This window comes from Penicillium mononematosum (assembly GCF_028829835.1).
Source record: "Penicillium mononematosum strain IBT 11891 chromosome Unknown utg000002l:1.0-8112719.0:1.0-8118358.0, whole genome shotgun sequence".
In the NCBI taxonomy this organism is placed as follows: domain Eukaryota; kingdom Fungi; phylum Ascomycota; class Eurotiomycetes; order Eurotiales; family Aspergillaceae; genus Penicillium; species Penicillium mononematosum.
The window spans coordinates 6,744,691-6,768,440 of NW_026643272.1; the positions used below are offsets into that span (position 1 = coordinate 6,744,691).

The 23,750-nt window shown below is 49.0% G+C and overlaps 12 protein-coding genes across 12 annotated transcripts; 7 read left to right on the plus strand and 5 right to left on the minus strand.

The window, feature by feature from the left end:
- Positions 1-339: 339 nt before the first annotated feature.
- Positions 340-840, plus strand: N7519_004349 (uncharacterized protein; the record flags this gene model as incomplete). The annotated part of the gene is made up of 1 exon (XM_057291125.1): positions 340-840. One exon carries the CDS (start codon positions 340-342, stop codon positions 838-840), a length of 501 nt encoding a protein of 166 aa, XP_057152327.1.
- Positions 841-1,128: 288 nt separating this feature from the next.
- Positions 1,129-3,037, minus strand: N7519_004350 (uncharacterized protein; the record flags this gene model as incomplete). The annotated part of the gene is made up of 3 exons (XM_057291126.1): positions 1,129-1,881; positions 1,928-2,466; positions 2,524-3,037. 3 exons carry the CDS (start codon positions 3,035-3,037, stop codon positions 1,129-1,131), a joined length of 1,806 nt encoding a protein of 601 aa, XP_057152328.1.
- Positions 3,038-3,573: 536 nt separating this feature from the next.
- N7519_004351 (uncharacterized protein) lies at positions 3,574-4,365 on the plus strand (the record flags this gene model as incomplete). The annotated part of the gene is made up of 2 exons (XM_057291127.1): positions 3,574-3,793; positions 3,851-4,365. The coding sequence occupies 2 exons, from the start codon at positions 3,574-3,576 to the stop codon at positions 4,363-4,365; spliced, it is 735 nt and encodes a 244-aa protein (XP_057152329.1).
- Positions 4,366-6,673: 2,308 nt separating this feature from the next.
- On the plus strand, positions 6,674-7,893 carry N7519_004352 (uncharacterized protein; the record flags this gene model as incomplete). Its single annotated transcript, XM_057291128.1, has 2 exons — positions 6,674-7,555; positions 7,606-7,893. 2 exons carry the CDS (start codon positions 6,674-6,676, stop codon positions 7,891-7,893), a joined length of 1,170 nt encoding a protein of 389 aa, XP_057152330.1.
- Positions 7,894-8,703: 810 nt separating this feature from the next.
- Positions 8,704-10,895, plus strand: N7519_004353 (serine/threonine protein kinase CBK1; the record flags this gene model as incomplete). The annotated part of the gene is made up of 5 exons (XM_057291129.1): positions 8,704-9,121; positions 9,145-9,328; positions 9,410-9,913; positions 10,046-10,522; positions 10,583-10,895. 5 exons carry the CDS (start codon positions 8,704-8,706, stop codon positions 10,893-10,895), a joined length of 1,896 nt encoding a protein of 631 aa, XP_057152331.1.
- A 732-nt stretch (positions 10,896-11,627) lies between these two features.
- N7519_004354 (spliceosome assembly protein PRP11) lies at positions 11,628-12,402 on the minus strand (the record flags this gene model as incomplete). Its single annotated transcript, XM_057291130.1, has 2 exons — positions 11,628-12,320; positions 12,391-12,402. 2 exons carry the CDS (start codon positions 12,400-12,402, stop codon positions 11,628-11,630), a joined length of 705 nt encoding a protein of 234 aa, XP_057152332.1.
- Positions 12,403-13,029: 627 nt separating this feature from the next.
- N7519_004355 (uncharacterized protein) lies at positions 13,030-15,014 on the plus strand (the record flags this gene model as incomplete). The annotated part of the gene is made up of 4 exons (XM_057291131.1): positions 13,030-13,198; positions 13,248-13,698; positions 13,751-13,841; positions 13,896-15,014. 4 exons carry the CDS (start codon positions 13,030-13,032, stop codon positions 15,012-15,014), a joined length of 1,830 nt encoding a protein of 609 aa, XP_057152333.1.
- A 736-nt stretch (positions 15,015-15,750) lies between these two features.
- N7519_004356 (uncharacterized protein) lies at positions 15,751-16,424 on the minus strand (the record flags this gene model as incomplete). Its single annotated transcript, XM_057291132.1, has 2 exons — positions 15,751-16,147; positions 16,264-16,424. 2 exons carry the CDS (start codon positions 16,422-16,424, stop codon positions 15,751-15,753), a joined length of 558 nt encoding a protein of 185 aa, XP_057152334.1.
- Positions 16,425-17,284: 860 nt separating this feature from the next.
- N7519_004357 (uncharacterized protein) lies at positions 17,285-17,488 on the plus strand (the record flags this gene model as incomplete). The annotated part of the gene is made up of 1 exon (XM_057291133.1): positions 17,285-17,488. The coding sequence occupies one exon, from the start codon at positions 17,285-17,287 to the stop codon at positions 17,486-17,488; it is 204 nt and encodes a 67-aa protein (XP_057152335.1).
- A 1,067-nt stretch (positions 17,489-18,555) lies between these two features.
- Positions 18,556-21,161, minus strand: N7519_004358 (putative C6 finger domain protein; the record flags this gene model as incomplete). The annotated part of the gene is made up of 3 exons (XM_057291134.1): positions 18,556-19,418; positions 19,496-19,889; positions 20,055-21,161. The coding sequence occupies 3 exons, from the start codon at positions 21,159-21,161 to the stop codon at positions 18,556-18,558; spliced, it is 2,364 nt and encodes a 787-aa protein (XP_057152336.1).
- Positions 21,162-21,767: 606 nt separating this feature from the next.
- N7519_004359 (uncharacterized protein) lies at positions 21,768-22,001 on the plus strand (the record flags this gene model as incomplete). Its single annotated transcript, XM_057291135.1, has 2 exons — positions 21,768-21,899; positions 21,930-22,001. The coding sequence occupies 2 exons, from the start codon at positions 21,768-21,770 to the stop codon at positions 21,999-22,001; spliced, it is 204 nt and encodes a 67-aa protein (XP_057152337.1).
- Positions 22,002-22,704: 703 nt separating this feature from the next.
- N7519_004360 (putative formin binding protein) lies at positions 22,705-23,622 on the minus strand (the record flags this gene model as incomplete). Its single annotated transcript, XM_057291136.1, has 2 exons — positions 22,705-23,550; positions 23,599-23,622. 2 exons carry the CDS (start codon positions 23,620-23,622, stop codon positions 22,705-22,707), a joined length of 870 nt encoding a protein of 289 aa, XP_057152338.1.
- Between the last annotated feature and the right edge of the window lie 128 nt (positions 23,623-23,750).

Here is a 23,750-nt window from a genome sequence, read left to right on the forward strand (position 1 = left end):
TCGAAGCATTCACCCAAAGGGGAAGTGTTCGACGTAAACCTCGAGTCTTGAATAGAAACGATTGAATCTTATCTGAAGAGCGTTCATTCCTTTAGGTGCGTCCTACCGGTCACCGAGCCTTAATTCCGAGGAACTTGGCCGTTCAAAAGAGAAATTAGGGCCACTCTCGAGGACTATAAAAGACCACTTATCCATCCCCCATGTTCGTCAATCACCTCCTCAAGTTCTCCTCCAAGGAAAACAAAGAATACATATCCATCCTTCAACTACTTTGATCTTCGGGCCCTTTTTCTACAAGCATTCAACAAATCCCTAAGCAACCCTAAGCTAAGGATCAAAATGCCCGCCATCTCGACCTATCTGAAATCTGCGCTCTTCCTAGGACTGCTATCTTCAGCAGGTGCCACCGACGTCTGCACTTGCGACGCTGGCAGCGGTGGCGTCAGCCAGAATGGATTCAGCCAAATTCTCAACGGGCTGAACGTGAATTCGCATGACCAGTTCTGCGTCAATGCGCCGGACTACACTGGTTGCTACACGACCGGATCTGCCACACAAGGACTGGCAAACTTCTATGCCTGCGGGATCTTTTGTGCAGACCCTGGTGATAGTGGCGCCTGTCTGTTCACCACGGCATACACAGCGTATTTGGGCGCGAACACTGGTGGCTGCATCTCCAAAGGCGAACTTATCTCGATTGTGGAGAGTATGGCCATGGATGCAGAGCAATACCAGACTGCGAATGCAATTTCGGGTGAAACAAATGGTGGAATCCGGGTGGTTGTTCAGAACGGATACAGCGTTATTCGAGGAAACCAGTGCGATGCGGGAGTCTGCTAGTGTCGTGATGAGAAATGGCAAGATGATATTCTGTCAGCTGGAATTACGCTCTCCCCGTGTCATTCCCGCCATTTATTATCTGTATCCAGCTGGACCTTGACATTATAAGGCACACACTTGTTAAATAGCTGAGCATTTTGCTGCTTTTTACAAATTACACTCATTTTACCTTTTCCTCTGCACCCGTAAGCTTTTGGTACATGTACAACATTGGAATCTAGGGTAAGCCCAATGAATTCAAGCTTAAGCTATTTTATTTTGAACTGCAGTTCCAACCAAAAATGTACACTAGTTCACTCCCTTTGAAAGCCATATGATTTTACCCTCGAAGCCGGGCATTTTTCTCCATTCACTTTCATCGACGCGCCTTCCTGTATGGAGCTCAGTGACTGTCTGTATGATGCCTTTTTGGTGTAGATCTTCTGCAAAATCCGTGGCATCCAAAATCCTCGTTATAGGTGTCTTTTGGCATCTTTGGGGATTGCGAATTCCACTCCTTTCGCCTCTTCCCTTACCCATCCCAAGCCTTGTCACCCGTCCAATGTAATCCCCATTTTTCGGTACAGGCTCAAGATTGCAGGCCTGGGAAATGAAAACGTCAATCACATAGGTCTCTTGTAGGCAGGATATGCCGCAGAAGACAACATAAGGTGTATGCCCTGGCCGATAAACTCCGAGTTCAGTTTCTGGTTTTAGCCCGTTCATTTGTTTCTCTGCTGACATGGATACGGCCATCCCACCAGTTGAAACGGCTGCGCTCCGAAGATCCTCAGAAATGAAGAAAAAATCAGGTGATTTCGGCGAGCCGTACAAGTACCGCATCGCCTGAGTGGGCTTTGCCATGTCCCCCAAGGTGGTATACCGATACTCCCGCGGCTCATCATATGCGAGAGCGGATGCGTTATCCACGAAGGGACGAAGAGGGAAGTTGGACGAGAAATGGCGTCCGTGACCAGTGCGGAGGTAGATTTCTGCAATGCGATCCATGTTTGCATGGTAACTGAGGAATATAGGGTCGAAGGCAGTATAGGAGTTATCAGCCTATTAAGGGTTAGTACTTTCTTCGCTGGGAAATGAAGCAACGAACCATATCCGGCCCGATCCACCCATGGTAATTATCATGCACTTGTTCAAATAGTCCATCAAAATACTGACGCGCACTTGTGGGATAAAGACTGTCTGGTTGATTCTCTGAGAAATCAGGAATATTGCCCCATGGATAACCATGTCCTTGTTGGAGGGAGAATTCCTTCTGACTCAACGCATTCGCAATTTGTCGATGGTATAGAGCGAACATGCCAACTTTTTCGCTCCACTTGGGGTTGCTTCGACCATCAACCAGCTCCTGGTAACGCTCCACATATGGAGATGTGCCGGACTTGTTGGTACCGTTCAAGGAGAAAGCATATTTCAACGGATTCTTCCGTTTCTCACCACTGGAGTGAATGTAAAACTCATCCAAGAAGATCGAGGGTATACCAGCGTCGGAAGAAGAGGGGTCACTGGATTCTGCAGCAAATCCATTCCAGTAGGGGATAGGGAAATCAATCAGTTCCTCCACGTATTTCAAGTATGCGCGGTGCCAAAACACAAAGGCTTCTTGGTAGTGGAGGCACCATTCGGCATCTGGGGCATTGGTTAGTACCTGCACCTGTCTGGGAAACTTCAACTTTCAAGACATACGAAGCAGCCCGAGCTCCTGCCATGGGCTGTTTAATGATCGAACTTTCAGGATATCGTCCAACTTCTCCCGATAGACTTGAATCTCTTCTTCCGACAAGAGAAGAACATCCTTCCTAATCCTCAACTGCATCTTAGAATCCTTCGCTTCCGGGATCACTTCCTGGTGTCTAAGAGAATCTTCGGTGGATTTCCGAAAGCCTTGGTTTGCCCATAGACGCATTATCTCCAAAGCTTCTTCCGGCCAGAAGTGATTTGGGTTCTTGGTGATTGGCATGGAACGGGAGCGGAGGTGTTGATAAATGGTCACAACATTGGATTTGACAGACTCCAGGGAAGAGAGGTCCAAGTGGAGATGTCTGGGAGCGGAAGGGCTATAGTCGTGCATTTGCGAAATCCAATGTCGACCAACAGCCTCAGGGTCTGAATCGACTATCCAGAACGGCCGACTGAATAGATAGGCAACATGGTCGTCCCATGTGGGATACAGAGGAATGTTGAACTTTGTAGATGCCATTGGTGTGATATAGCTATATGGTCACTTCAATTGTTTCACGCCGATATAGCAAAAGAGTCAACAGATTAGTCTCGGCACGCAAATGAGATGCTTTTATAGTTACTCACCACACTCCACCCGTGGACGTTATCCATTCTCGTATTACTCATTGTTATTTCCATTGATCCAATTTCTTATCAGTAATATGATAATTGAGAGAGACATGTAAGATTAGTGTCTCCTCCATGCATCCTATTTAGGATGTTTACTTGAGTTGGGTGTATAAGGGTGTTCCGTTGGTACTCCGTACACAGGTACACGATAAGGTTGCCCTAATCGCCCCACGTAATGCAACTTCCTATTTCGGAGGTCCAACGACATTTGGCTTCAAATATTCCCGGAAATCCTGGCTTGTCTCGCTTGTTCCTTGAAATTGCATCGCTTAATTTATACTTCGATTGAATTTGGCTTCCAGTCCACAGGTAATCATCTATAAGAGATTGATAGACCTTGCAACTCTTCCAATCCACTTCGTTTATTTCCATCCTCAAGCAAAAATGTGTCAAGACGAGACCGCTCTTAATGGCTGGACCAGCGTACCAGCTAACGCTGGCGCTATCTTCAATGAACAACGTTTGATCAATGAACCTGAACCACTTTCGCTTGATCAGATCCCGTTTCCATATGATGATTCTGCAGTCGCGAAGACACTAGACTACGTGAAACGGGTCCTTCATCCCGAGACTCTTAACCACTCAATGAGAGTTTACTACTATGGTGTGTACTATAATGAAAACTGAAATATACCAAGACACTATACTCACTCCTATCCAGGCATGGCAATCACCAAGCTGCATTTTCCGGACATCTTCGCCAAACTTAGCCCCAGCACTTGGGCCTTGACTACCTTGTTGCACGATTTGGGTACTGCTGAAGAGAACCTGACTGCGACTCGGATGTCTTTCGATATATATGGCGGTATCAAGGCGTTGCAAGTTTCGAAGGGCTTCGGTGCAACTTCCGATCAAGCCGAAGCCGTCGCCGAAGCGATCATCCGCCACGAGGATATGGGAGTTGACGGCACCATCACTTACATTGGTCAGTTGATCCAGTTAGCTACGACCTATGACAATACCAGCATTCATCCACATGTGAGGAATTTTGAGAACATGGTTCATCCCGCAACTCGGGAAGAAGTTGTCAAGGCCCATCCCCGCCTGCTCTGGAGTGAGTTCTTCGCCCGTACTATTCGGAAGGAGGAATCCATTAAGCCTTGGTGCCACTCGACTCATCTTGTCAATTTTGCGGAGGAGATTGAGGGCAATACTTTGATGAAGAAATGGGAATAAGAAGATCATTATAGAGTTGGATCGCACGTCAAGATGTTTTGTTGGCTTTCCTGTCTTGTAGCAACAACCTGCTTGCATTAGGATCAGATCCTTTGCTAGGCTATACATCACCCAACTGTCTTCTGATAGACAACACCGGTGATTAGGATATAATCAGTGGTAATGATCCGAGCAAAGTACCCAAGTATAGATTAACAAGTGGGTCTGATTCCACGGACCCACTCCTTAAAACTTCCCTTCCTGGAATACAGTTGGCAGTACGGAGTACTCCGTGCGGATTATATATATATATAGATATCCTGCTTATATTGGTTGTTATCATTGATCACTCCGATATACACTCCTGCATTTAGGCTTCGGTACGGCTTGTTCAGGTGGACAACAGGGGATCACAAGTGACATAGTAAGCGTCGCCCATAAGTTGAGAATTGCGGCCAACTGGGCGGTAGACGTACCCCAAAGTAGTTTAGCGGCGATATTTACTAGTAGAGCAGTGCGTATCCTTCTCTCTGCTAATTCTTAACCAAATCCAGGCGGGTGCACTTCAGGATATATGGGGACAGGTTGCAATACTTTATCGGACAATGTTTTGCCTTTGCTGATGGGAAAAAAAAGATAGTCGACCATGTTTGCCGCCTCTTTCATGATTCCAAGGGAGCCTCAAACCCTGTGTACTAAGTAGAAGATTAACTCATAATAAAGAGACCACAAAGGAGAGAAAATAGCCACTGGGTGCAAAGCTGAAAGCGTACGCACGCTGTCGTAGCTGCCAGCTCTGAACTTGTGATCGTCCAATTGTAGAATCTCTGAAACACTTGGCCCTCTCATAATCCCTGCATGCCATCCACTGGCTTTGATGAGAAGTGACCCGACTGGCTCAGGCGGCCCAGCTTTAAGGACCGCAAAAGCGACGATGTAACGTGGTTCTGAACAGGGACAAGTGAGACCTTCTTCTATTGCTATCACATCAGGTGGACTAGGTAATCACATCATCGAACAAATGTCATCAATTTCTAAACAGCAACTGTCTCTTACCTTCTCGGCATTAATATGGCAATACAAATGGTGACAAGCTCCCGGGGCAACGATATCCAACTGCATGGCCTCGGGAGGATGGTATGGCGGTCGATGGCAGCAAAGCGAATGATGGCATCAAGGCGGGAGAAGGCCATGATCCAAGTTCACAGAATACCACGGAAACTAAAACTCGCTCAGTTGGGGCAACTGGAGAAACCAAAGAATACTCCACTGGCTTAAAGTTCTGGCTTATCATCCTCACCATGACGGCCTTGCTTATCCTGGGTGGACTTGACACCAATATTGTCGCTACCGCTGCGCCCAGGTACGGGGTTAGAAGGCTAATACCATGTTCTATATTCCATAAGCTGACCTCTCTTCGACTTTTAGTATTACCGACGAGTTCCACACCATGACTGATGTTGGCTGGGCAAGATCGATAATGTTGCGTCACTATATCGAAACTACCGAGTAGACGAACTGACGAATTATATTTAACTTTACACGTAAGTTTAAGCTAGTGACTGCCCCATAACTAAAGGGGTTAGCGCACTTTGCCTGTGTTTATCGTTCTATACTACAGAGTTCCGTAAGAGAACAACAGGAATGCCAAAAAGCACGACATGATTCGTAGGAGGTTAGTAGCGAACTAAATCTTCTGGTATTAACAACTGTAACCTTGGACAATCTGCAATCCTGCTGCATCACGACATCGCTTAAATGTCTCTTGGGTGATACTAACTAGTGTTGGACTTACATATAAATCCTGCATTTGCAGCCTGTAGTAGAATCGTCACTTTCCACGCATTCCGATAGATATGAGGTCTTTGCCATTCTCTCCTTTGTCGGTCATGTGGCGGCCTTGTGGCCTGCTCCTCAATCTTTCACCAACGGAAGTTCTACTGTTTGGATTGCAGAGGACCTTCAGGTTTCATACAATGGGCATGATGTAGGTATATACAATGAAGCTCTTTTGTTCTTTTACCAAGCAGCTAACAATGGTGTTTAACCACAGCTTCCGCAGGCTAAAACTTTTTTTAAAAAAAGATCTCAAGCTTGGAGATTGTCACGGCCGCCGTGCAGAGGGCTCGAGAGTCTATATTCAAGAGTAGTATTGTTCCTTGGAAGTTCCACCCACGCAATGAGCTGGATCGATTCGAACCCCGCGCTGGCCATTCAAAAACGTACATACGGAAACTCCAGATCACACAGACGACAGAAGACAGCAAATCAACATTTAAGCCCCTCGCAGACTCAGTTGATGAGACCTATAACTTAACAATTGGGACCAATGGTGCAGCAACCATCTCCGCAGTATCGTCTACTGGTGTTCTCCGCGCTCTCCACGCAATTATTCTATTCGCACTCGGTCAATTGCACTGGCGTGTATTCCAATCTTGCCCCCATCAGCATCAGTGATTGGCCAAAGTTCAGCCATCGAGGGTTGGACTTGGACGTTTCCAGAAACTGGTATCCCAAAGAGCACATCCTCCGGACGATTGGTGCGCTCTCCTGGAACAAATTCAACCGTTTCCACATCCATATGACCGATTCACAATCTTGGCCGTTAGATGTCCCCGCACTACCAGAAATATCCCAAAAAGGCGCATATCAGTCCGGACTATCCTACACGCCTCAAGATATCGAAGATATCCAGATCTACGGAATCTATCGTGGTATTGAAGTTATCATCGAGATAGATATTCCTGGCCACACAACATCCATTGGGTTCGCATATCCTGAGCTCATCACCGCATTCCGTCAACAGTCATGGCATGATTATTGCTCGGAGCCCCCTTGCGGACAACTCAAGCTCAACTCCACGCCAGTATACGACTTTGTCATCAAACTGTTCGATGATGTGCTGCCCAGACTCTCCCCATATTCGGCATACGGCGGAGACGAGATTGAAAGTAGCGACTACCTTCTGGATGACGCCGTCAACTCTAAGGACATCGCAGTCATCGCCCCTTTGCTTCAAAAGTTCATCGACCACAGTCATCGCTTGGTCAGGAAAGCAGGCCTTGTACCAATTGTTTGGCAGGAGTTGCTTCTCACATGGAATATCACCCTAGGGAAAGATGTCATAGTTCAGACCTGGGATGGTAGTTCAGCCCTCGGCAAGGTAACCGCGCAAGGGCACAAAGCTCTCTTCGGAGATACCGACAACTGGGTTAGTGAACTGTCCATGCAAATCTTTTCCTAATCTCTAACACTATGTAGTACCTCGCCTGTGGTCACGGGAAATGGTTCAATTTCGAAGACGCCGACATTCCAGCCATCTACCTGTACGCTGACTTCTGTTCGCCGATTAACAACTGGCGTGTGGTGTGGGAGTATGATCCAACCTGTTCTCTGTCTGCTGAACAGGCTGCATTGGTCATCGGAGGAGAGATCCATATCTTTAGCGAACAGAGTGACCCATCAAACTTGGATACGATGGTCTGGCCACGATCGAGTGCCGCGGGAGAAAATGTGGTCTGGGCGTCAAACTCCAAGTGGCCAAAATAGGAGCCAGGTTGATGCAGCTGTGAGATTGTCTGATCTAGAGAGAGGATGGTGTTGCCGGGAATCAACCTTGCACCGGTTCAGATGGCATGGTGTACACAGTATGGTGGTGACTGCACGTGGTGAGGGGATATAGGGCCACTTGAGTTGCAGATTCTGAATTCAGATAGGTTCCAAGCTGTACCTATAAGACATAAAGCCTATTGTACAGACTTACAGATCAAAAACTATGAGTTGATCGCCAGGTAGGGCTGGGTTTGTCCACGGGACCACTTACGCTGACTGAGCTACTCACGTGACCATGTTATGTAACACACTCAGGGGCTCTGGTAAAAGCGGCAAGAGCCGAGGACGAAATGGGAAAGAGGAAGCCAAGTTGCAGAAAACCGCCAGGGCTGTACTCCGTACGCAATGCTCTGGATTCCAGTGATCTTCGAGGGCTGGCCTGGAGATCTGTGATCTACTGGATAGTACGTGCAGAATATGCATGTAAAATCAGTTCTCAATATCGATATTAGCCCATTAGCACACTAGCAATTCCCTCCCTCGAACTGTTTAGCTGCCTGGGTTTAGCAAATCATTAGACAAAAAGAAGAGTATCACAAACATTGGGAACACACAGAGTTGTTTCAGATCAGTCGAGTGGTGTGAACATGTAACATGTAAACAATAGTCAACCAGTCACGCTGGGGCTAGATTGCCTCCTGAGCCACCGCTTCTTTGAACTCCCCGCCCTAGTCCTCAACTCTCTCCCTCCCAACTTTCTTCACCCCTCCATCTACCTTGAAAAGTCCCTTGGGAGTTCGAGTCAAGATGGATCCCAACAATAACAATCGCAACAACATGAATTACGGCTATGACCGTAACTACAACGCCAATAACCGCGCCTATCCCACTACCCCCTCCGCCTTCCCCCAGCCCATCTACCAGACTCAGGGGGCCCAGGACTACGTCGACCCCTCCAATCCAGCTTACGCCCCGGGTTATTTTATGCCCAACCATTACCCACCCCAACAGGTACAGCCGCAGTATGTCCAACAGCAGCAACAGCAGCAGTACGCGCAACAGCAAGCGTTGCAATCGCCCCAGCCCGCCTACCAAGCACGCCCCGGCTACCCTGACGGCACCAACGGTTTGATCCAGCAATTTTCCAACCAGGACCTCAACGCGAACCGTGCAGGGTTTTTCAATAATCGCGCGGCTTCTCCAGCCCAGCGGCCTCGCACCGCCGGTGGCTCCCCCGCTCAAACACAGGCCCAAGCATCACATTTGATCCCCCCCGTGCCCGCAGCCCTCGTCCAATCCCCGAGAACGAAGAGTTGCAACGCTTCCCGGATCGGTACTCCGAGAATGTGCACAAGCGAGGCAAGGCAGCAAAGGAGCTGGTGACTGTGTTCTTCCACGAGAATATCGAACGGGCCCGTGACCGTAACATGCGGTAAGTATCCATGTCCCAAATGGAAGCCCTGAAATCTTGTTCTGGGCTTGTGGCTTACGCCTATTATGTTCGCCCTTACAGATCGGCGGAACTTGACAAGACAATCCGTGAGCCCAGTATCCCCGTCGAAAAGAAGCGCCAGGATGCCGACGGGATTGCCAAGAGAGAGTCCGACTTCCTTCGGTTCCTGCGCACAAAGGAGACACCGGCGAATTTCCAGACCATCAAGATTATCGGAAAGGGTGCTTTCGGTGAGGTCAAGCTCGTGCAGCGCAAGACTGATGGCAAGATTTACGCCCTCAAGTCGTTGATCAAGACCGAAATGTTCAAGAAGGATCAATTAGCTCACGTCCGTGCCGAGCGTGATATTCTGGCGGATTCGAAGGATAATCCTTGGCTTGTGAAGCTTCACGCATCGTTCCAGGATGCTGCGTACCTTTACCTGCTGATGGAGTTTTTGCCCGGTGGTGATTTGATGACCATGTTGATCAAGTACGAGATCTTCTCTGAAGATATCACACGGTTCTATATGGCTGAGGTTGTGATGGCAATTGAGGCCGTACACAAGCTTGGTTTCCTCCATCGGTAAGTGATATTTGGTTTTTGATTGCGAGGACATTGGCCTGTGCATTTTCCCTCTCCCCTCTCTCTAATGAGGAATAAGGTGCATATGCCAGCATAAAAGACATCCCATACTAATGAATCTTTCTTTGGCAGTGATATAAAACCTGACAACATCTTGCTTGACCGCGGTGGACACGTCAAGCTCACTGACTTCGGTCTGTCAACCGGAGGCAAGAAGACCCATGACAACGCTTACTACCAGAACCTCCTCAAGAACTCTACTTCCAAGGATCGGAACCGCAATTCTGGATACTTCAATGATGCCATTAATCTGACAGTATCCAACCGTGGTCAGATCAACACCTGGCGAAAGTCCCGTCGTGCCATGGCCTATTCGACTGTTGGTACTCCTGATTATATTGCTCCTGAGATTTTCAATGGCCAAGGCTACACTTATCTCTGCGATTGGTGGTCTGTCGGTGCTATCATGTTCGAATGTCTCGTGGGTTGGCCTCCATTCTGTGCTGAAGACACGAATGATACATACCGGAAAATCGTCAACTGGAGGGAGTGCTTGTACTTCCCTGACGAACTGGTTCTTTCGCGTGACTCTGAGGCGCTGATCCGAAGGTAAGTTCTTATGTGTCTATTCAAAACCTAAAAGGATCACCCACTAACTGAATTGTCTAGTTTCTTGTGTGACCCGGATCACCGTATTGGTAGCGAAGGTGGTCAGCACGGAGGCGCGACACAGATCAAAAACCACCCCTTCTTCAGGGGTGTCGTTTGGGACCAACTTCGCGGCATCCGTGCTCCCTTCGAGCCGCGCCTCAGCTCGAACATTGATGTGTCGTACTTCCCCATTGATGAAATTCCCCAGGAGGATACCAGCGCGATCCACCGCGCCCAGGCCCGTGCCATGCCGGACTCGCAGGAAGCCGAGATGAGTTTGCCATTCATCGGCTACACCTATAAGGCCTTCAATGCCTTCCAAACCAGTTAGGTTTGTTGTGTCCCGAGACTGATCGATTCTTGGGGGTAATGGAAGCAAGCAGGGCTTGCATCCTTTGTTTCTCAATGGTTTTCTTTTGTCGGTCAGAAAAAGACTCGGTTTTGTTTTCACCTCGTACACATTATCATTGAGCATATCAGCGCGATGTTATTTTCACAAATCATGACCCATCTTCGGTTTCACTTGTTGATACATACGTATCTAACGCCTTGCATCCTTCTCAAGACGATACACACACTACTGGTCTCTTCGGAGAGACCCAGCTGATTTTAGGATAGTCAAGATATTACCCTAAAAAAAAATTTAAAATGCACTTGTCTTTTCTGACTGTATCCGCCCTTGTCACAATACACGATCTTCATACACTCGTCGGATTCACAGTCGAATGCGCTTTGAGGCCGTAAAACAGAGAAGAGTGCGCATGTTAGTGCCTCGGCCACAAGTAATGACTTGACTAGTTGTCCACCTCCAGGGCTGAGCAATGCTATGACTGAGTAATAACAGGACTATACCTAGGTAAGAAACATTCAAAGTACTGTGGTCGGCATGTTGAAAGCGAGTCGCTGAAGAATCAGATAAAAACTAAATAGCAATAACCCCAAAAACGCCTATCCTAATCCCGCCATTTTTCGATGCATGTCTGGAAGAAAAGCAGAACAAGACAGATAAATGAGCAATAGGGGCATCACATTAGAAAACTTAAGGGGAATCACAATCAAAATTTTAGGCCTGCATGGGCGCTAGACCAGGCACACCACTGAAGATTTCCTCCCGCTCAGTCTTAAACATAACCTGAATCCAGAACTCCTTGCTATCCTCATCAAACCAAGTCCAGTAGCGTTCATCCCGGCGATCAATTTCCCTAGCCTGCAGCTTAAACGCACAAGTCTGGTAAGGCTCCGCAGCAACAACCAAGTACTGGTACTTATTATCGGGCGTCTCAACCTGCTGCTCGAAAGCTGACATGAAGCGCACACGGGGCGTAACACCGGGCGTGATCTCCTGGAACTGCAGCTGGAACAGCAAGCCCTGCTGGCGAGTCAGAGGGTCCAAAATCTTGGTGATTTTGTATCCGGGCCGGCCGATCTTGATCAGCTGCTTCTTGACCTGAACGCCTGCAACGCCGGGCATAGTTCCATCCTGGGTCTTGCCTTCGCGCGCCTCGCGCGCCGCTCGTCGGGCGAGGTTCGTTTGGTGCTTGCGTCCCTGCGTGTGGGCGAGGTATGAGCCGTCGTTCTGGTGTACTGTCAGACAGAGTCGGCACTCGAATGTGCCCAGGTGGTTCTTGAAGATGTAGGGGTCTTTTTCAATGTCGATTGTTTCCATGGCGAGCTTGCGCAGCCGCTCGCGACGGTCGGCATTGGTGGCGGATTTGGAGGCGACACCGCCGCCGCCGAATTTGGAGCCTGCTCGGTTCTGGGGAATGTGTTAGCTTTGTCTGCTTCTAGATGAAGTGTGACAATGCACTATGTCAGTGTGTACGTACCTGGTAATCCATCTTGTCGGTGCTGTAACTTGAAGAAAGTTGGTGGAGTTCACGATAAGGTGTTTTGCAAAGGCGGTATCTACAGCGTAGTGACCGCCTTCCTATCGTAGTTAATATAGAACCATCAACTACGGCAATTATTACTATGGCTGTAGCCTTCCAAGGTTGGTGCATAGTCCATATCTAGCTCTTCATACGTTATGACAAAATTATCTAGTTATGGTCTTATTTCAAGGTTCTTCAGTCATTATAATACCGTCTTAGCTTTTGTTTCCAAATGTAAGGAACTCATTTTGTGACCTCTTAAAGTGTTCGGCTATATTATCAGCATCGACCGCCTTCCTAGTAGAGATACAGCTTTATTGTGTATGCAAAAATATATCTCCTCATCAGCTTGTTTTTGTAAGAAACCTCCCAAAAAGGATCGCTAGCTGGACTGAGCTCCACATACTATATATGCGGTGTTCTGTCTAGTATTACAAGGAATGTGCCTGGTCTTCAACCATTAAGGTCAGGTCTGCCCGCGGGCCCAGCTATTGATTATATAAGCTGGCTGTTTGGACGATATCATGGATCACAGTACAAAGTAGCTCTCACCAAAACACTCGAACGATTGACCTGTTAGGTCTGGCTTGAGCTATGAGTGTCCCAATTGTAGGCCAACGACGGTCATTTGATGGTCACTTATGTACTATTCGTTATGTGGGCACTGTCCAAGGGACCAGCGGCGACTGGTTAGGAGTCGAATGGGACGATGCAAGTCGAGGCAAGCACTCTGGAGAGCATAAAGGCGTCAGATACTTCTCCTGTAAGAATATCTCACTTATAAATTTGGATTATTGCTAATCTGGCTTCAGGCAAAAGCAAACATCCCACGGCGGGGTCTTTTGTTCGCCCCTCCAGGCCTTCAGACCAGCCTTTAAGCTTCCTAGAAGCCCTACGGGAAAAGTATGCTTCTGAATCCGAGAACAGCCTTACCAGCAATACATCGGGCAGTGGAGCAACAGTTCGAGACAAGGCAATTGAAATCAGCGGCAAGGTTGTTGAAGAAGTTGGCTTCGACAAAATTCGGAAACAGCTCGCCGAGCTCCAAGAGTTACGCATTGTCTTGCTTGATGGCTTACGGATTGTTGGGGTCCTTGCATCCTACGACCAGGATCGAGTCTCACATAATGAGGCAGCACAGAAGATTGGTGAGACTTGCCCCAAGATCACGGAACTTGATCTCAGTCGAAGCTTGTTGAGTCGATGGCGGGATGTTTGGGATATTTGCAATCAGCTTAAGCACTTGAAACGGCTGAAGTTGAAGTAAGTGTCAAGCTTGGTCAACTCATCAATAGTAGAGCTGACTGGGGAACAGCGGAAACCGGTTTCAAGCGTTGGCGGATGACCTGACCTTCAAGGGGATCACTGAGCTACATTTAGAAGAGACCCTTCTTAGCTGGGATGAAGTATGCGCTCTAACCATCACAGATAATCTTGAGCAAAGCTAACTTCGGACATAGATTGCTGCCATTGCATGTCGATTCCCTGACTTGACATCTCTCACAGCATCTGCGAACCAGCTCTCTGAGATAACCTGTCCACTTCCTAGCACTATCACAACATTAACCCTCGAGCACAACGAGCTCACCTCAATATTGGCTCTTCGACATCTCGCCGCACTTCCAAGATTGGAGCACCTCTCCGTTCGTGGGAACTGCATCAGCACTGCGAACCAAAACACCACAGATACAACCATAGACTTCCAATTCCCGCCAACTCTCCGCTCCCTCGATCTATCCCGCAACAACATCCACTCCTGGACCATTCTAAACACAATCCCTACGGTCTTCCCAGGTCTAACCACCCTCCGGATTACCGCAAACCCCCTCTTCGACCAACCACCCCTCCCACCATCTGTCGCAGAAGCCTCCAAACCAATGACCGTCGACGAAGCCTTCATGCTAACCCTATCCCGCTTCCCACCCTCCCTCACCACCCTGAACTACAGCACCATCTCACCACAAGACCGCTCCAACGCAGAGATGTACTACCTATCCCTCATCGGCAAAGAACTCTCCGCCACGACCGTGGAAGAAGAACCCGTCATTCTCGCTACGCACCCGCGGTATAGCGAGTTGTGCGAGCTATACGTCGAGCCGACTATCACAAGAGCAGTTGTATCGGGCTCCTCGGATGCGAGAGTCATCCACCCGCGGTCCGTAGCAGCGCGACTCGTCAAGATGGCGTTCCGTCTACCGCTCGGAAACGACGAATCCAAGAGCCAAGTCAAGGAGATCCCTGGCTCGTTTGATACGTACCAGGTCAAGGCGCTGGTGTCGCGGCTCTTCGGGTTACCGGCGTTTGGGTTCCGGCTAGTTTGGGAGACGGATGAGTGGGATCCGGTGGAGAAAGAAGTTGGCGAGGAGGACGTTGAATGGGACGAGGATAGTGAGGACGAGGCTCGACCTGATATTCCTTCTGGGCTTGAGACAGCAGGTGATGGTCTTGATAAGAGCCGATTTGTGCGTAGGGAGGTGGAGCTGGTTGATTCAACGAGGGATGTTGGGTTCTTGTTTCAGGGTGAAGTGGGAGAGGTTAGGATTCGGGTTGAGATACTTGATTATGCCTCTACGAGGTAGCCCTTTGAGGTGATAGTCATTCTACGCCTAGAAACATTTGATCAAGATTTGTAGTATTTGTGAATTTTAACAGAATTATTCCATGGAATTTGCCCAAGTGTAAAAAGAGTAAGCAGAGAATCCAAATATCTTCATTCTAATGTTCTTAGCCCATGTCAGAAGTCTATAGGACATCCATTGACCGCAAGCAGAGCAGTCGTAATAGTAGAATCTTGGTTGTGGAAGGCCTTCATAGCTCGCGGTGGTATCACCACGCACATGATCGTTTGCCGGGTACGAGAAGCGTCTATACACTCCCCGAGCAGGGATGCAAGTACTTCGGGCAAGAAATGCCCTTCGATACGCAACTGGTCGGATTCGGGAACCTGGACCTTCTCCTTCTATGGTCCCATGTGATCTCTGCGGCTTCTACGACTATGGTCGTTCTACAAATTCATTTGAAGATCTTAGGAGTTCACTTAAAGATCTTGCAGATATATCTGATGTTGATTCTATATTAGGTACCCTGCTTTTAGATAAGACAGTCCAATTTAAAACTAAGTGTTATACTGCTTTCCCAAGGAACCGCTTCACTTAGTTGGAGAAGCAGCTGGAGGATCAGCTAGTGAACGAGCCGGAGCACCGGTAATAGGACGGATAGAAGGATCCTCAGAAGGGTTGCTAAGAGCAGTATCCGGAGGAACGTTTGGAGAAGGGTCGGTTGAAATGGTAGTGTATTTCGAAGACTTGGCGCTGCTTAGCCTGCAGGTGCTAGGGGAAGCGTTAGATCGGGCTTCAAGTAGCGCAGGATCCGCGGATATGCCTCCTTCCAGTAATCCGGGGTAATGTGCAGGTCCATATTACGGTCCATATGCGGGGTCCAGTCGTACGCACGGTCGACGTCGCGTTCTCCAAGTTTGTCCGGGTCCTGGAGGTGGGTGGCAGGGTCGCGGTTTGTTGCGCGCCCTGCTAAATCCTGCCTGGAACGAGGCGGCTCGTCCTCCTCCTCATGCGCCGAAACCTCAAACAGGTCCTCTGGGGTCTCGTCGACATCACGGCCGTAACGATCATCGGGTTGGGCGTGGTAGGCCTGACAGTGCGCATATGTATCGGTCCAGGAGGTAAACTCACGCCCGTCGAGCTCTAGGAGTTCGCTTTCGTGATGGAACGGTTATAACGTGACCTTGACGCGAACATCAAGTGTCTGGAATTCAGCAACGAGGGTAGATTCAGCGGTTTAGACTTCGTCTGGTAGGTCTTTGGTGGGTACCTTCTCTGTCGATGGGACCACGCCTCGCGGTCGGAGTTCAAGGACATAGGCTGGGTCGCTACATTTTGTTGTAGATACTCGTCTCGGGTCAGCGGCTGGTTGTCAACAGCCGTCGACGCTCGAGTAACATCTGCCCTAGAGCCAGAAGTTCTTTTCTGCATCGCTCCAAAAGGCGTCTGTTATATAGATCTGGTGGGCAATGTGGCTAAGAATCTGGCCAACTCTCTTTTGGAAGCGTCCTTGTAGGCCGTGCTCGTCACCAACATGTACGTGCTCTGCATTCTGCACATAAGTGATATAGGTGCGTTTCTCCCGCGTCGATGGTCAAAAGCCCAGCGTGCATGGGTTTCGAAGCCGCTTTATATACCAAGCTGACCTACAAAGATGGTGCAGGTTTGCCAGGCTTGTCTTCGCGGGGCCCACAGCAGGGTGGAAGCTGCGGATGTTGGTCGGCGGGGTCAGAAGAAGGGTTGAGCCCTGGAAGGCTAGGAGTAGGCGTTTGGTCGCGCAGTTCAGTGTCGGTACGGGTGTAAACTTTGACCAATCATACGTCTCGAAGTCGACGCTAAAAGTGGTGTCGGACGGCGGACGGAGCTTCTTTGGGGAGACGACGATCTCGCCTATGTGCCATCCGGGGTTGGCGAGGTTCGGGCTTCACGGCTGCTACATCGGCAGGGTTGTCGAGTGCCGTGTTGGCCCAAGATCTGGATGGACACCTAGGTTTTCCATACTAGCGTTTGGACTTAGGTGGGTATGGTAAAAGAGTATATAGTAGGTGTATGGAGAATAGAAAGTAAGTGAGAAACGTAAAAAGATAGTGCAGCGGTCTCCGTGTTGGATCCTGGCTGGCGCACAGGCTTGAGAATGCGGAACAGTCAGATCGAAAATGTCATGTTGTGCCATAGCGATGAAGTGATGGTACGCATCGATGAGCTGGTTCCTATGGGGAATTCTGTAGTGCAAGATGTCTTGGAGCTTTCGTGCGCTTCGAGTTAAGCGGTGATTGGACATCTGCAAAGCAATGAATGAAGATACGTATCATCGAGATCCCCGTGAGAGACTGCCGGCGATTCCGTCTATTCGCTCCAACGTCTGTAGCGTTAAGCCTTTACGCTGGAGCCAGAGTAACATGGATGTCTTGACAGTCTCCAATGTCAGCTTTTCCCGGCCGCGCCTGGGCCATGGCCATGATGAAGCCTGCAAGTCGGCCAACCGATGCGAGTGAGGGAGATCTTAACGCATCTTGCGAGCGATCGATCCAGTATGGCCTCTGTGTGGTTCAGCCGATATGCAAGTACACATCCATCAGTCATTGGATGTAGCGTGGCCATTCCATTTAGCTTGGAAGGCAGTATAGCCATGACAGCAAAAACATTTCATAGAAACCTTGAAAGGGAGAAGGATATAATCTCCAATATGTATAGGAAGAGAGGAAGAGAGGAAGAGAGGAAGAGAGTGGGAGGGGGATGGGGGATGTTGACAGAATCCAAGTTCTAACTGCTTAGGAAGGTACTCTATAAATCGGGCTCCCAAACGGACGCTCTGGAATCAAAGAACACTATCGGAGAAGACCACGTGAGAAGACCACAGACTATCCTTGTTCGGGATGATCGCATGAGTACATATAAAAACATTACATGAGACTACCAAAACAGACCACTGAAAAGACATGTAAAAAGAGGAAGGTGCGATGGATACGCACATGTCCAAGTGAGACTAAGGCTACCTACCTACATATCTACATATGTAGGTAACATATAACCTTGGAAAACATCTAGAGCTGAATAAAAAGGCCTACCTTTTCTAATCGTATTGTTAGATCAAACAAGTTGTATATCAAGTGAAGATGTTTTACTTGTGAATGGATCCTTGTAAGACGTAAAAGAACTACAAAAGGATTTCAAGTGACAGACATTATCCGGTCTATATGTACACAAGACAGGTAGAATCATCATGATTCCACATGTTAGGGGGAAGAAAAGGCCAAAACGCCGTAGTGCTTTGCTCGCTCATTGGCCAATCCCCTAAGCCCCCAATAGAAAATAAAAGAAAAGGAAAAGAAATGTAAACTGGCAGAGATTGAGATCGTATCATTCAGAGCAAAAGAAACAACGCCTGACCATGATGCTTTTGTTTTGTCGACCGCAAAAGAACAAGATGAAAACCCCGTGAGGACGCAGGATCGAGAGGGTGTAATGGCCCTTGGTAAGGAACTCATTATGCAAGGAGTAATGAAAGAGTATGAGGGGCAATGCAGACGCTTGGAAGCGATCTTGGTCACAATAGTGTGGATTACCCGCGAGCAACCCACCATGAGCGGACTGCCATACAGCAAACTCGCTTGTAGACCTGAGTTGTGCCCTTGCCCTCGGCTTCTTCTTCGAGGAACTTCTGTGCGACAAAAAGTCTGGTTCCCGCCTCTTTCTCGGTGGTGTAGCCGACCTTGGGCAGGCTGTTGGGGAAGTCAGCCCAGCGCTGTCCCAAGTGACGTGCGACAGAGATGGAGTAGATTATATCACGGTTCTCGTATGTGTCCAGCAACTGTCGACACCGACCCAGAGTGTCGTCGATCTGCTTGGCCGAGCTTGCTTCGTTGTCATAGAGCGTGAGGAATTCTCCGACCTGGTCCCAGAAATCCAATTGGCGGTTCTGGAACTGATCTGGTGTGTTCGGGGGGTTAGCGGCATCCATGACCAGCTCCCGCGACAAGGGGTTTGAGTCCAGGTGGTTCCAAGTAAGCAATGCCTCGATTACGTTTAATCGGGCGCAAGACACACAGAGATTCCAGTCCCGCCCCTGTTGTCCAGTTTCCCCATCCGGTACCTGACGACATAACGACATGCTTTTCCAAATGATCGAGGCCTCGAAACTCTCTAGACGAGCAAGAGTTTCACCGTCCTGAAGATCCCATTCATTGAACGCGCTGATCAAGGCCGAATAATCTGCCATAAGCTGGGCATCGGCCATGAGGAATGAAAGAGCATTCTCTGAATACCACCGAACCTCAAGAAGCTTGTCAATCGCAGGTGCGTAGGTGGCCAGGAAAACTGCCTGGATCTCTTCGAGGCGGCCGGGTGGAAGAGTTCCGACGGGGTGGGGAGGAGGAGGGGCGATTCCTCTCAAAGAGAAGAGGTCATTGACATAGAGGTTTTTGGCTGTGGAGAGTGATTGTTAGCTACCCATCCGCAATACTGCAATGCGCAGATTCAGAAAACCAATAATATGAACTCACCTTTGTATGAAGGGTCGGAGCCCTGTTGACGTTGTACGCCGGCGTTCTGCATTTCTGTGTGATTGGATTGATGGGTCGTAGCCAAAGAAGAATCAATGGAAGCTGCGTGATCGTGTTGGTCGGCAGACGCAGTGGGCGATTCGGAGTGAAGGGAAGGTGCGAATGGCTGAGACGACGCGGGCATGTACCCGGGAGGCGCAGAAGGGTATGAAGGATATGAAGGTGTGGATGAAGTAGAAGGGCCCTGGGGATTGACAACCAGCGAAGGTGGTGGGTTAGGGGCTGGTTGGATAGCCGATGGTGTAGATGCTTGAGTCCGAAACACAGGATCGTAACCTAAACATTCACGTTTGCTTTTCACGCAATTTCTGCAGACCGGGTGTGCTTCGTCACACTAAAAGAGAGTTAGTAGTTGAAAAGATCCCAAATATTCCAAAAAAAACCGAATGAAAAAAAAAGTTGGAGATTGAGAGGGAGGTGGATTTAAGCGGACAAAATAAATGGCGGGGTCTGGCGGGCACAAGCGAGACTCCGCCCGCGAAAACTACTTTGCGCTTACCTTGATTCTTCGTTTGCGACAAGTCAAACAACCGGTTTTTGTGCGTCGCTTGACTTCTTTCTTGTGTCTATTGCCTGACAACATCTTGTTCGGGTCGCCCGGGAGTTGATATCGCATTTGCGCATTCCCCATGTTGGAAGGATATCCAGCCATGTATTGCCCCATAGAAGCCATTGGAGGCATATTGTTTGGGAGCGGCGATCCAATCGGTGCCTGTGGCACCTGTCCTTGGGAACCGGAATTGTGATACATGTCGTTTTGCTGATAGTGTTGCGGCTGTGCCTGAAACTGGTGGGTATGCGCTTGCGGTGACTGCTGGCTTCCTGGTTGTTGTGATTGAGCAGGACTATGCGAATATTGGTACGAACCATTGGTCGGATGATAATGAGATGCACCATTCACATCACCATTGTCATGTCCACCCGTAGAGTCTGCCATGCCTGCGTTCGAATTGTGATGATCCAAATGGCTATTGTCGCTAAAATCATGGCCATCCATTGTTGGGATATCATCGGTTCCAATCGCTGGCAAGGAGTGGTCGAGAGAGGGGAGGCTTGTATCAATGGCAGGCAGTGACATATCGTGGGGCGCAGATGAACCTATTGAAGGCAACGCATCAAAGGAGTGCAATTCTGAATCATCAAAGCCATTTGATGTGTCCATGGCTGGAAGTGATGGATCAATGGCTGGAAGAGATGATTCGACAGACGGTAAAGTCACATCTGGACCTCGTGCTGGCTGGGTGACTTCTTCTGGCTGATACGTGTTCGCATCGTGTGAAGGGCCTGCGGTGGACGAATTTGGTTCTGTTGGCACTTCTGGTGTGGCTGGTACATCTGATGGTCGTGGCACTTCTGGTATTGGTTGCACCTCTGATGCTGTTTGTTCGACCGGCGCTTCTGACGGTGCTGGTTCTGCTGGTTGAGCTGGTTGTGTCGGCGGCGCTACCGGTTCTTGGCTTGTTTCCATGGGGGGTTGGTTTGTTCCCACTGGGAGCGGCTCATTCTGGGCTAAAGATTGTGCTGTCTCAACAGCTGGCGCATTCGGTTCGGTCGCAGGATTGGTGGACTCGCCAGGCGGGGCGCTCGAGTCCGTCGGCTCCGCCATATTGGAATTCGCAGCCCCAATGAAAGTATGGATCGGATGGGAAAACTGGTAGGTATTTTGCAAGTAGGGTTCGAAGACAAGGTCTTGAGTAAAGGTCGAGTATTCGAGTAGGCAAGGTCAAAGGTCGTCTGGTTTGCGGCGGAGCGAAGAAATCACACCAGGTCGAACGGATGGGGAGTTAGAAATCATTTATTCCCTATGATCTGCGGGGTCCAGCATTCGTTAGTCAAAATATTCGACCAGCAATATCGTGAGTGTTCTGCAGCGGAGAGTGCTAAGGCACGGTAAAGGCAGAGTCCTCGGTGTCGATCATGAGTATCGCCAGGAAAAGAAGCGCCGTGCTAGCGCAGGCCCTCCGTTTTCCACGTCTGTAAATCCGATCGGCGAATAAACCATGCGTGGAATATAGTACTGAGCGCAAGGACCGTGCATTTGTACGGATTTCCGTATCGATGGTATAGACGCCTCGTGGCATGTCCAGATATCCTGGTCAATTGAGGTTTTGTAGGTCGCATTCGCAGTGGCCGACCAGCCTCGAATGCAACCATCTGTTCACAACTGCCACGGGGTCATGTAATAGCATCACAAGGTAGAATTCAGCACTCAATGACCTCGTTTGACAGCGGAAATACTGGACACGGTATCGCACACGGTGAGGCTCCGGCGCGAGATGCGCATGTCGAGGGATTGGCAGGGCTGCGGGGATCACGACTTGCTCGAATTTCGAAGACTTACCAGGTAAATAGATTTATAGATTTAGATCGACAGAAACACAAATCGCAAGGAGACTATGCAAATGCGAGGGTCGTCGGTCAGGCAAAGGGCGAAAGAGAGGCTTAAGGAGCTTTCCTTTCCGGCGTTGAAACTCTCCGCTTTGATTGTGAAGGGAAAAAAAATTATAGTGGCAAACACCGCTTTCTACCCCAACATGGCTATATTCCGAGGTTTTATACTTGGCTTTATTTACATCTACACTTGGTTTATTAGTTTTCTGAATATTTTGCTGGTATTATGTCTTATCTTAAATTCAATTAATAGGCTCGAATTAGTAGTGTTGCACTCAGCCGTTCTAGTCAAAATTCAGGGACGAAATCCATGAAAGTTATAGATTGTCCTGGGAAAAGGCTTGGCATGATTCAACGATACATAACCAAAGGTTCATGCTTCAAGTCTGCATGTAATATGGGGTTTCATTGGAAGACAGGCTTTCAACGCAGTAAGCTTAGGCTTGCAAATGATCCTCTGGATTAATGGGTCCGATGTGTACATCCTGTGGAGCGGGAATTCTGCCACAAGTCTTTTGTCGAAGAATTTGGTCCATCTCTGTATCGTTTGGCACAGTAAAGGCCGTAAAATTGTGTGCCTTTTGCTTGAAGCAACACAGTTACAGACTTGCAGACTTGCAGGGCCATGGGCCACGGCCAACGGATTGGAATCGGATGTATAAGGCCCCACGGGCAGTTGGGATGATCAAGTGCATGGGCATCTCAATCTGAGCCATGACAAGGAAGTTTTGCGGATACTACATCCTCTCAAGGTGTGGTTATTTCCTCATTGCCTTCGGCTTGCGTTTCTTGAAGACGACACCGGGCGCAGCATCTTCACTCTGCGGCTTCTCTTCAACGATAGGCTCTACCAAAGATTGAGCGGGCTCTTCAGACTTGACTGTAACTGACCCATTCGTCTCTTGGGCCCCTGGCTTGGTGGGATCATCTTCTGTCTTCATGGTTGGGGCAGGGGGTTCGGTGGCTGTCTCCTGTTCATCAAGTTCGACTTTCGGGGTGAAGGTTTTTGTCCTCTTGATATCTTTGGTGGATGCGAGCAGGTCATCCAGGCCTTCTTCCTCTTGTGCACCTGGGTACTGCCTCATCCTCGAGCCCCAGCCTTTGTTGATAATAGGTTCAGGCGCATGCTCATCCTCCTCCTCGCCTTCAAGTTTGCGCTTGCGTATTCCAACTGACTTTGTGGGGCCCTCTAATCCCTGCTTGACCTCGATGACTGTCTCTGATGTCGTCTGCCAATCCCCCGCTATGGCCATATCGGCGCGGAATTCCTGGGGGACAGCGACTCCCATTGCTGCCAGCTGTGCCATCTGTTTCTTTCGGTCCTCTAGGGAAGCAGGCCGTTCTGCGGATTTGGGGGCTGGTGGTGGTGCGTTTCCTTTCGCACTGTCTTTGTCAGTGGAGGACCCGCCACCGACGGCCTTTCGCAGTCGCTCGACCTCGGTTTTTGCGAGTTGTGAGTCTCTTTGTTTTTGTTCATTGTCATTGTGAATTTGTCTCAGGAAGCGCTTGAGGCTGCCTTGATGTTTTGGGCTAGCTTCGTGTTGGGTCTTTTCGAAGGGCGTGTCACGGATGAAGACCTTGCACTGCTTGCACCAGTAGCGCGGCTGTGAAATGGTTAGCGGGGTTGTAGACGGGTAAATATACACACTTACTGCTGATTTCCAGAATTCAGCCATGATGTGCTGGGCAATAAGATAAGTTGATCGCGACTATGATCGTATTGCCTGGCAGAAAAACTACCTAGGTACGTAGTTGCCCCACTCTATTGGCCAATAGGGAATTCCCTGTACCTACAATGTAGAAG